Consider the following 12,357-nt stretch of genomic DNA (forward strand, 5'->3'; position numbering starts at 1 on the left):
TAATAGGGCACCATGGATGGGACAAAAGAATATGTCCTAAAAAATTGGGTGGATCCAAAATGTGTTCCACAATGCCTTTCATTACACCTCAAAACTTTAAAATTTCATGACTTCTTAGGTGAACAAGGTGAGCTTATGTCAACAAAATATATTCTGAAGAATGCAAGGGTTTTGCAAACCATGACAATCAATTGCGGTAAAGACTTCAAAATTGAAACAGAATTGTCCCTATGGCCAAGGGCCTCTCCTACATGTGAACTTATATTTTATTAAATGCATGCATGTAATTCAACTACTAGTTCCTCTTATTAACTTTGAATTGTGAACCTTGATATAATGATGAAGCAACTATGTGTTGTCTTGCATACATATTATTATTGACCGGAGTATAAGAAAGTGGCATTAACGACTTCCATGTTTCAAAATGTATGAAACAAGTATGTCAAAAAAAAAAAAAAAACAATGTATGAAACAAATTATTTTAGATAATGTGAAAGTGCGCGTATAGATATAGTCCATGGTTATTGGTTAATGTATTAATCTCATCATCATATGTAGGCATGGCAATGGGTACCCGCGGGTACGGTTTTTACCTTCCCCGTTCCCCATACCCGAATCATTGATAAATACCCGTTCCCCGCCCATTACCCGACGGGGATGAAAAATTGAACCCAATCCCCGTCCCAAATGGGTTCGGGTATACCCAAATGGGTTCGGGTATCCCCGAACCTTGCCCTGCCCTGCTGAACCTTACCCGAACGCAAAATTTTCCCGAACACTGACATACATACAATACAAAAAAATTCAAATAATAAAGTACAAATCAAAATTTCAATGCATTAAACATACAAATGAAATGATATTCCAAAATATCAAACCAAAATTATCAAAACCATAAAATAGTACCGGTACAAACCAATATTCCAAAATACCATCAAAACAACCACATAACCAAGAATGTTCTACATCATAGTTCACTGAAATTGCTAAAAAAACAAATAACTAAGAACCATTGTTCATTAAAAATCCTAACTCAAGTAGATAAATTATATGATATGTGACATTATAAATAAATAAATAGGCGTAATATAGTAATTTTATATAAACGGGCGGGTTCGGGGACGGGTTCGGGGTGGGTACCAATATCTCCGTTACCCGCCCCATCCCCATGTTTTGAAATCGGGGAAAACCCAAACCCGAACCCAAACCCAGTCAAATCGGTTTTTCCCCGTCAAATTCGGGGTGGGTTCGGGCGGGTACCCGCGGGTACGGGTTCTGTTGCCATGCCTAATCATATGAGAAGCAATTATTTTAGAATTCAACTCTTTTAGAGGATTTAAAATTCTTAAACTTGGTTAGTATTTGGACGGAGGAATTAGAAATTTTAGAATTCTAAGCAATTAAAATTATTCTAGTTGAATTACACTCTCATTTTTAAATGTGTGTGTTTGGATAGAGTAATAGAAAATTTTATTGTAAACATTATTTTGTCAAATTTAAAATTTGAAAAATTGGGACCAAGTTGCAATTTTAAAAAATTTCAAGGACCAATTTGCAAATGTTGATAAATTTTAGGGGTCAAATTACAATTTTTAGAAAGTTTATATGGGTCAATTTGAAAATATCGGAGGAAGGAATTTCAAATTCCTAGGTTTTAAGTGTCATTTAAAATAACTTGGACAAAGTATTTCTTAAATTCCAATCATTTTGAAAAATTTTCAAAATTATTTTACCTCAAAATATTCCACCATCCAAATATACTATGGAGTAATTAGAAATTTTAGAGGATTTGAAATTCTAAGCAGTTCAAATGATTCTATTTAAAGTTACCTTCATTTTTAAATTTGTGTGTTTGGATACAATAATAGAAATTTTCATTTTGAGCCTTTATTGGGCCAATTTTATAAAATTCAAAATATTTGGGTCAATTTTTAAATTAGGGATCAATTTGCATTTTTCAAAAAAATAGGGGTCAATTTGTATTTTTCGAAAAATAGGGGTGAATCTGCAATTCTAAATTTTTTATAGGGGTTAATTTGATATTTTGAAATATATGGGAGGAAAAAAAATTAATTATCCAAACAACAAAAATTTAGATCGAAGAAAATGAATTCTCTAAAAAATTACTTTACCTCAAAACATTTCCTCATCCAAACACACTCTTAGAATAATTAATTTTTTGAATGTATGTTAGTATAGGAATTTTACGTCAATAAATTTGCATATGTTAGTGAATGTATGCTTTTTCAATGTTGATTCTATGACATTCTCTCTTTTATTTCATGCAATTTTATGTTTTCCTTTGATTGTATAGGTCAGTAAATGTTTCTAATTTAAGGTTTACCTTACGCGCATGAAATCTAATATCACATATAGTTTTTCCAAAATCACACGTAAACTGAGTTTCCATAACCTTACGTAAACTCAGTTCAAAGTTACACTCAGTTTAAAGGTTACGTTAATTGTCCGTTTACAACCTTACATAAACTCAATTTACATAACTTACGTAAACTAAGTTTGCCTATATGTGTTTCTACAACTCACACATGATTTTCAGTCGATTTAACAACTTTTTATTTCTCTTGTAAATGGATATGGAAGAAGAAAATGTTGACACGGTTTGCTATGGAGTGAAACATAAAAATGCACAATTGAAACTCAAAATCATCATAGTTTCACAAGGAACTTGCAAATTCACAATCGAACTCAAATAAATCGCGGAATCGTGAATTGATAACTCAAAAACTTACCTTTCAAATTCAGTTTAAGTATTAGAGATGAAGATGGACTCAACAAATATTTGAGCGGCGGAAATGAACAAGGTAGTTTGAGCGGCCGCACGTTATAAGTTTGAAGGTATTTTATGGTGTGACTAGAAAAAAAATCTTAATTGCGCGTTATGAGTTTGAGGGTTTTTTATGATGTTGACTGGAAAAAATCTGATTTTTTTTATTGATTAAAAAAATCTTAAATTTTTATTTTTTATAATAAAATCTACTTTTTTTTAATAATAACTACTAGTAGCTAAGACTTGTTGCTAAAAAAAAATAAAAATATTGTTAGGATCGTGAAAAATCTATATCAAATATTTTCTGTCCTATATATATATATAGATAAAATCTTGAAATTACTATTAACATTTGTATTACCAACAACAAACACTTCTTTCCGTCAAAAAACAACAAACACTTCTTTTCGTCTTCTTCTTCTTCGAATTGAGTTAGGGTTTATCTTTATCCCAATCCAAAACCCTACTTTCCCAATCTCGATTTCCCTGCATAAATCGTACTTGCTACAACCATGACTAAGGTCTACGGCACAGGTACATTCGATTTCCGGCGTCACAGAGTGGCGGAGTATCCACTGGCAGAACCTGGTACAATCACGGTTTCTGAGATTCAACGTGATCGGTTAACGAAGATTGCTGAATCGAACTGGTCGAAAGATAGTGAGAAGAAGAAAGAGTTCGATCCTGAACTTGTTCTGAAGATTTATAAAACGGAGTTGTTGGTGAAAGAGGGACAAGGTAATAAACCTGTTCCTCTTCAGAGAGTTATGGTTTTGGAAGTTTCTCAGTATTTAGAGAATTATCTTTGGCCGCATTTTGATGCTGTTAGTGCTACTTTTGAACATGTTATGTCAATCATCATCATGGTCAATGAAAAGGTTTGTTTATTTGTTATTATTTTTGTAAATTTAATTGGTGGGTTGATAATTTTATGGATTACATGTTTGTTTTTTGGATTGCAGTTCAGAGAGAATGTTGCTGCTTGGGTTTGCTTCCATGATAGGAAAGATGTTTTCAAAGAATTTCTTGAGAGGGTTATTCGCTTAAAGGAGGTATCTATCTATTTCTATCTTTATGCATTATTATTTCCTATGTAGCACTTTAGTAAGGCATGCCTGAGCTATGAAGCACGCATACAACACGGACACAACACGAACACGAACACTTGACACATCGACACCGATAATAATTTGAGAAAATGACATAATTTATAAGTGTCGGTGTCGGACACCTACACCATAGTGCCCTAGTATCCGCTGCATACCGACACAACACTGAAACTTATGATTACATACAATTACTTCTATTTTCTCAAATTGTTGCCGTTGTCTATGTGTTACCGTTGGTGTTGTGTCTTGTGTCCATGTATGTGTAGCTTCATAAGATATTTCCCTTTTGTTTCTATATAATATGCTTGTTTCGCTTTGTTTGAGTTTGAGATAGATATTTCACATGTTTTGACAAGAATGGATATTTTGTGATTACTTGACATATATCTTGGGATGTTATGATTACATCTATTATCGATTGCTAGATTTCAGAATTTCACTATTTTGTTTAGTGTAGATTTGTTATTTGATTATTGAGTTGGACTTTCAAGTGTTTGTTTTTCTTTCTCTTTTCCTTTATCTGGTGAAGTGAGTAGATGGTATTTGGTGGTGAAATGACATTTTGCTGAATCTCATGTTCAAATCTTACTGTAGGGAAGAGAACTGAATATTGCAGAGAAGACAAATTACCTTGTTTTCATGATAAATGCCTTTCAGGTACGCTGGCACTGTATTTCATCCTTTACGACATAAGTCATGTTGTTGTTGGCTTTAATCATGCATGTTTAAGTAGGTGGTGTGCAGGTTTATTTATCAATTTATGTTGAACAACAGGCTCACATTATTGTAGAATCGCCATTTTGCATAATCATTACACTTTCAGCAAATTTTCCATGATTTTGCTAGATTCCTAAAAGTTCGATAGCTGATACAAATAGGGGCTGTTTGTTATTCATGCTTTCTATTTTTATTATTTTAAATTTTGGCAAAAATTGCATCATTGAAGACGGTCACTGTCTTTGTTTCAAATTGTCAGTGTTATTATTATTTGGTCAATGAAAAAAAACAAAGGTAAAAATGATTTGTAAATTCTAAACTCACATTCTTATATCTGAATATGTACTATACCGGCGTTCGACCCATTGTCCCACTCACCCCAAGCAAGTTCATAAGGAAATTTGAATTTATCTTTTGGTTAAAGATTGTGAGTTGGTCCTGCTTGAAAAATTGACAAGGCAAATCTAATACAGGAATGAAATGGAATTGTCGTTCAATTATCGAACAAGACTTTGAAATGGTCATTTTATTGCATCCCATTTTCATCAAAATTTATTGTAGCTGAGATGATAACCTTGCGTTGCAGAGTTTAGAAGATGAGGTTGTTAGCATGACAGTGTTGAGACTAGCAAGTTTGAAGTCCTGGTACAGTTTATCTTATGGTCGTTTTCAGGTATGATAAATTTTTATTTAGACGAGTTATTGCCACTGTTTTACTTTTTATTTTTGAATTTTTTTGTGATGAATGTTAAATATTTTGTTTATGTGCTAAATGTATTTTGGGTCATTGGTTTTCATCCACACAGATGGAGCTTTGTCTTAATCCAGGTTTGGTCAAGAAATGGAAAAGGATGTTAAAGAAGGAACCTGTGAAAGGAGGACAACTATTAGATCCTTCAACTACAGTTGAAGTGAAGTTTTTGAGAAATCTCATAGAGGAGTTTCTGGAGGTTGTAATTTGTTAAGAACCTTGATTATAGACAACTGTATCAGTTTTTAGATCAACAAATATTTTTATTTGGAAGTAGAAATCTAAATTTCTTGCTTTTTTTTTTCCTCTTCTAGATACTGGATTCACAGGTATTTTCCCAGAGACAGTTGTCTGGTGAGGATGATGAAGTAATTGATGAATCTGGTTTGTGGCTAATTAACGATGCTTGTGTCCTCTATTGCGAGAGGTTTATGGAATTTCTTATTGACCTTCTGAGTCAATTGCCAACAAGAAGGTATGTTGAAATGATTATTTGCACTCTCTCATTTACTGGTTATTGACCTTCTTGAAAGACATTCAGGAAGGAAGTATACTTTTTGACGGCCCACATTTTTCTCGTGTAGTCTTTGAGAGTATACATTTTCAGTTTTCCTAATATGTCTTGTACTCTGTTTTTCTTGTGTGTTAGGTATTTGAGGCCTCTAGTGGCTGATGTAGCTGTAGTTGCGAAATGCCATCTGAGTGCACTCTATAGGCATGAAAAGGGGAAACTTTTTGCCCAGTTGGTTGATTTATTACAATTCTATGAAGGGTTTGAGATTAATGATCATACTGGCATACAGTTGACAGATCATGAGGTTCTTGAATCCCATTACAGCCGACTGCAGTCATTCCAGTTACTTGCATTTAAAAAGATAGATAAGGTATGTAATATTTGTATATCACACAATTCTTCATCCTATGCCTCCCTGATTTCATTTTTTCCAGTATGATCAGATTATAATAATTACTTATTTTCTATCCTGATTGTAGCTTCGGGAACTTGCTTTGACCAACATCGGTTCAATTCAAACACGTGCAAACCTGTCCAATAAATTGTCTGTTCTTTCTCCTGAGGAGTTAAGGGATTTGATTTGCTGTAAGGTATGTGACTAATAGACACAAATCTTCGCTCCTCTGTTTTTATAATCTTGATTTTGGATCTTCAGTTGTTCCTTGTACCACATGTGAATGTTGAGATTTATAACTATAATTGATTGTTACAATGTTTTTATTGCCGTTGTAATTATAATGGCTTCATTTGAAGGTCACTTGTAATACATCAAGTTCTGGAGGCAAATAATATCACTTTATGTTTTCAATTCAGTTGTCATTACGAAACTTATCCCAATAATTCATTTCTTTCTCAACTTAAGACTTTATTTGAACCCTCCCTTCTAAATGCATGCATCCTTACTTTTGATTGCAGAATTTTGATACTAGAAAGTGGAATTGTTCTTTTGTTTTATTCTGTTAGTCGGCTAGCTATTGTTGTGAATGTTACCAAAAGGACTCAAATAGTATTTTATACTGGTTCTGTTGAGTAGATTTAGAAATAGTATTATAATGCTTGCATGTGTGAGCAATGCTATGAATTTCACTGCCACAAACTTCTGTTTTTGACATTGTGGCTTTATGCAGCTCAAACTGGTCTCTAAGGAAGATCCCTGGTCAGAGAGGGTAGATTTTCTTATTGAAATAATGGTGTCCTATTTTGAGAAGCAACAATCTCAAAAAGAAGCCATCAATGCTCTTCCTCTTTATCCAAACGAGCAGATTATGTGGGATGAAAGTGTTGTACCTAGCATTAATTACTCTGGAGAAGGTTGTTTAGCGTTACCAAAGCTAAACTTACAGTTTTTAACATTACATGACTATCTTCTCCGAAATTTTAATCTCTTTCGACTTGAATCCACATATGAAATACGTGAGGACATTCAGGAAGCTATCCCCCATCTTCTTGCATATATTAATATTGATGGAGAAACTGCTTTTCGCGGTTGGTCAAGAATGGGTGTACCAATCAAACAATTCAGGATCGCTGAAGTGAAACAACCTAACATAGGAGAAGTCAAACCAGCATCCGTGACTGCAGAAGTTACCTATAGCATTTCCAGCTATAGATCACACATTAGATCTGAATGGGATGCACTAAAAGAACATGATGTATTGTTTTTACTAACTATTCGCCCATCATTTGAGCCTCTTAGTACTGAAGAAGAAAACAAAGCTAGTGTGCCACAGAAGCTTGGCCTACAGTATGTACGGGGGTGTGAAGTTATTGAGATTCGTGATGAAGAACGAACCCTTATGAATGATTTTTCGGGTAAGATTAAACGAGAGGACTGGAAGCCACCAAAGGGGGAACTTAGAACAGTAACTGTAGCTTTGGATACAGCGCAATACCACATGGATGTCAATAACATTGCTGAGAAAGGTGGAGAAGATGTTTATGGTACATTTAATGTGTTAATGAGGAGAAAGCCAAAAGAAAACAATTTTAAAGCAATCTTAGAATCAATAAGGGACTTGATGAATGAATACTGTATTGTTCCTAAATGGTTGGAGAATATTTTTCTTGGTTATGGGGATCCTTCAGCAGCTCAGTGGACTAATATGCCTGATCTATTAGAAACTGTAGATTTCAAAGATACTTTTCTAGATGCTGATCACTTGAAAGGAAGTTTTGCGGATTATGAGGTTTGTATTCTATTTTCAGATTTAGAGATTTTTTTGTTGCATGGATATGCTTGATATCTTCTTTTGGGAATTATTGTATAAAATTAAGATATTGACGTGGCTTGTCTCTTACTTTTTTTCTGTTTCCTTCAGGTTACATTCGTAAATTCTGATGGCACAGAGAACTTGAATCCAAGCCCTCCTTTTAAAATCAAGCTTCCCCGGACGCTCAAAGGAAGCAATGGTTCCCTTCCTGGGAGTGCAGTGTCTACTTCTGGTGCAGCAAACGATGTCAATATGGTTGATGCTAATCATCAGAAAGAAACGCTGATAATTGAGACATATACTCCTCCTGACCCTGGTCCATATCCTCAAGATCAGCCAAAACAAAATTCAGTTAGATTTACACCCACACAGGTGCACTCAGCTCTTAAACTCAGTCACATAATGTCATTTCTTATGTAGAATAGTATTTTCTATTAATTGTTTTGTTCCCCTTCTCCCAGAATAGTGATTGAATCCAAGTGATTGAGAATGGGATGTACGAGCACAATGCTAGTGTTTCTAATTTATTACATAGTATTTTATATTAAAGCATGCAGCTTAGTTATAATCACAGCTCACATTGTATTTTGGTTTTTCCCTTGAATTTTGTCAGTAGTGTGAAATGGATGTCAGTTTTTCATGTCTCAGCCTTTGAAGGTTTTGTCTTGAATAAGGAAAGGAGACCATGTTTTTATGGCAGTGTGCATTCTATGTGCTTTTCTCATGTATTTGGTTATGGAGGAATGTCCATATTTTCGAGAGTGCCTATTTGACTTACAACTTTTATAGGATGGGATTATATTTATCACATCTTGTTGATGTTCTGCTGATAGCTGTTTCAAAGCAAATTCCGCTACTGATATCCAATAGAATTGGAAACTTTGTTGTTTTATTTGGGCCATGTTTGCTTGCTGTTTTCTTTATGCTTTCTGTCAGCTGATTCCTTATCCTTTGATTTGGAATTTTGGATTGTTCTGTTCAAATGCAGGTCCAGTTAGAGAGAGGAAGGTAGAGAACATCGGGTCCAATATTCATACTAATTGTGACCTGCTATTCCTTTGTCTCTCTAACTGTAGTTCACCTCATGGTGATCCTGTACTTTATCTATTTTCTTTGTAATATATTTTAATGTAAATACTAAACTGACACTAAACAACATGGAATATTCAGGTCGAAGCAATTATATCAGGCATTCAGCCTGGTCTAACTATGGTTGTGGGGCCTCCTGGTACAGGAAAGACTGATACTGCTGTGCAAATTCTAAATGTTCTTTATCATAACTGTCCTTCTCAGAGAACCTTAATAATTACTCATTCAAATCAAGCTTTGAATGACCTGTTTGAGAAGATAATGCAGGTATGATATTTTATTACTTCTCTATTCTATTTCAACTTCTTTTGTTTAGCTGTTGTTTATGGTTTTCATTTTACTCCTTTTTTTTTAGAGAGACGTACCTGCCCGCTATCTACTCCGACTTGGTCAAGGAGAACAGGAGCTTGCTACTGATCTTGATTTTAGTCGGCAAGGTCGCGTTAATGCAATGCTTGTTAGACGGTTAGAACTGCTGAATGAAGTTGAGAGGCTAGCTAGATCTCTTCAATTGCCAGAGGACGTGGGTTATACTTGTGAAACTGCAGGATACTTCTGGTTGCTTCATGTTTATTCACGCTGGGAGCAATTTCTTGCTGCTTGTGCTGAGAATAAAGAAAAGGCAACATTTGTTCGAGATCGTTTTCCCTTCAAAGAGTTCTTCTCTGACACACCACATCCTGTATTTACAGGCAAGTCTTTTGAGAAAGACATGCGGGCTGCTTTGGGGTGCTTTCGTCATTTGAAGACTATGTTTCAAGAACTTGAAGAGTGCCGAGCTTTTGAATTACTTAAGTCAACAGCAGATAGAGCTAACTACTTAATGACCAAGCAGGCTAAGATCGTGGCAATGACTTGTACCCATGCAGCTCTAAAGAGGAAAGATTTCCTTCAGCTAGGTTTTAAGTATGACAACTTGTTGATGGAAGAAAGTGCCCAAATTTTAGAAATCGAGACTTTCATTCCAATGTTACTCCAGAGGCAGGAGGATGGTCACGCACGGCTTAAACGCTGCATTCTAATTGGTGATCATCACCAATTGCCTCCTGTTGTGAAGAATATGGCTTTCCAAAAGTACAGCCACATGGATCAGAGTTTATTTACCAGGTTTGTCCGTCTGGGCATTCCTTACATTGAGCTAAATGCTCAAGGAAGAGCCCGGCCAAGCATAGCCAAACTTTACAACTGGAGATACAGAGACTTGGGAGACCTTCCTTATCTAAAGGAGGCAGCTATATTCAATAGGGCAAATGCTGGATTTGCTTATGATTATCAGTTAGTGGATGTTCCAGATCACAATGGTAAGGGGGAGACAACTCCATCTCCATGGTTTTACCAAAATGAGGGAGAAGCGGAATATATTGTCAGCGTTTATATATACATGCGTCTATTAGGGTATCCTGCCAGTAAGATATCAATTTTGACCACTTACAATGGCCAGAAACTTCTCATCCGCGATGTTATAAACAGGAGATGTGTTCCATATAACTTCATTGGCCCACCAAGCAAGGTATGCTATGCATTCATTACTTATAAATTATGTTTTAGTTTAAATTTATTAATGGTTTCTTTTATTAAGATGCTGTCATTTTCGAGCTCTTTACTTTCAAATATTTATACTATGTTCCTTTTTATGATTGCTCTCAGGTTGCTACAGTAGATAAGTTTCAAGGTCAGCAAAATGATTTTATATTGCTGTCTCTTGTGCGTACTCGATTTGTTGGTCACCTACGTGATGTAAGAAGGTTGGTGGTTGCCATGTCACGTGCTCGGCTTGGTTTATATGTCTTTTGCCGCCGTTCCCTTTTTGAGCAATGCTATGAGCTGCAACCTACATTTCAGCTTCTTCTCAAAAGACCTGACCATCTTGCCCTTAATATGAATGAGATTACATCATATACCGAACGGAATGCTGAAGATCCTGGTCCTAGGCATCATGTACATCTTGTCGGTGGCATTGAGGAGATGAGTAGTATCATAGATAGGCTATATCAGGTATGTCTCATGTCTCGTGATACTGGACATAATATTCAGATACAATGACATACACAAGGATATGGCAAAATTTGAAAATGCTAGGACATGTCATGGTTAAAAACTTAAAGGAAACATATAATTCTGTATAAAATGAATATAAAAACATAGAGGTCAAATCAAAATAGGGAATTGGTGCCTTGAATCTTGGTATGTCTTATTGTAGATATAATACATTGCTTTTGGATAGCATTGTTTATGTAGTTTGTTTTAATTCGGCTGCTTGAACCTTCTTTTTCTGGAGAAGTTTCTTTTCTGCTAGTGGTTTTTGTATCTTTCATCTTAGTCTACTGTTGTTTGCTTTGTCCTATCCGGATTTCTTTCCTCTGTATTGGCAATCTTCCTTACTAATAACATTCTCCTAAAATCTATTATAAAAAACCATATATATATATATTTTCTGGGTTCTATTTGGAAAAAAAGTCAATGATTTGTTTTTTTATTGTTTCCAGGAAAAAATGAGATATCAATTGGAGCAAAATGGGTCTTATTTTAGTCACCCAGATGCATCAGTTGAGGTGCAAAACGGGCAGCAGCAGACTGAGGACATTGATATACTCGAACAAAAAGATGATATGCCGCATGAAAGCGATGAAGCTGCAACTGTTGATAAAAAGTGAGGTTGTCTTGTATGTCAATTGTAGTCAGTCTGTGGATAGTTTAGTGGTCACAGCTAAAAGGAAACAGTGTTTTCCCTTCAAATTTTGACGCACTAATGAATTTTTACTGTAGATTATATATTCCTGATTAAGAATTCAATGTTTTGTATCTTTGGCTTGACAGAATTATCTCCCATTTTTACTTTTCATCCAATTTTACGAATTCTCTCGATTCCACCATACCTTAAAACAGATTTAGATATTATGAAAAATACATTATTTTTACAAGAATTGGTCGTAAGGAGTGGTGGGTGGAGAAAGAGTAATCCGTACAATAAAAAGACTCATAGTTTATATTTACTTCAATTAACAATTAACAAACAAATATTAAATGCAGAAAGCTAAGATACTTATACCAATAGTTTGTTATATAGCAAGTGGTTTCTTAATGATGCTGACTGTAATTTAAAAAATAAATTAAATCGTAGTTTAATACACAACTACATATGTCGGTCCTATGCCGGATCATATTTTGTGATTAGCTCT

At 34.8% G+C, this 12,357-nt stretch overlaps 1 protein-coding gene across 2 annotated transcripts; it reads left to right on the forward strand.

Moving 5' to 3' along the window:
- The first annotated feature begins 3,107 nt into the window (after positions 1-3,107).
- LOC123899424 (RNA helicase aquarius) lies at positions 3,108-11,980 on the forward strand. 2 transcript variants are annotated; one of them, XM_045950554.1, is made up of 14 exons: positions 3,108-3,666; positions 3,751-3,840; positions 4,492-4,554; positions 5,201-5,287; positions 5,421-5,564; positions 5,680-5,840; positions 6,015-6,249; positions 6,359-6,469; positions 7,007-8,065; positions 8,198-8,461; positions 9,260-9,445; positions 9,534-10,688; positions 10,826-11,173; positions 11,665-11,980. In XM_045950554.1, the coding sequence occupies exons 1-14, from the start codon at positions 3,301-3,303 to the stop codon at positions 11,830-11,832; spliced, it is 4,437 nt and encodes a 1,478-aa protein (XP_045806510.1). In that variant the 5' UTR covers positions 3,108-3,300; the 3' UTR covers positions 11,833-11,980. The 2 variants fall into 2 exon arrangements, with proteins under 2 accessions (XP_045806510.1, XP_045806502.1); XM_045950546.1 differs by having other exon boundaries at positions 3,147-3,840.
- The last annotated feature ends 377 nt before the right edge of the window (positions 11,981-12,357 follow it).

Source organism: Trifolium pratense, linkage group LG1, assembly GCF_020283565.1.
Source record: "Trifolium pratense cultivar HEN17-A07 linkage group LG1, ARS_RC_1.1, whole genome shotgun sequence".
NCBI classification, from domain to species: domain Eukaryota; kingdom Viridiplantae; phylum Streptophyta; class Magnoliopsida; order Fabales; family Fabaceae; genus Trifolium; species Trifolium pratense.

Coding starts and splice junctions, on each gene's coding strand:
- LOC123899424 (XM_045950546.1), top strand. CDS start 3,301: ATGACTAAGGTCTACGGCACAGGTACATTCGATTTCCGGCGTCACAGA. Junction 4,555..5,200: donor TCATGATAAATGCCTTTCAG/GTACGCTGGCAC, acceptor CTTGCGTTGCAG/AGTTTAGAAGATGAGGTTGT. Junction 11,174..11,664: donor TCATAGATAGGCTATATCAG/GTATGTCTCATG, acceptor TATTGTTTCCAG/GAAAAAATGAGATATCAATT.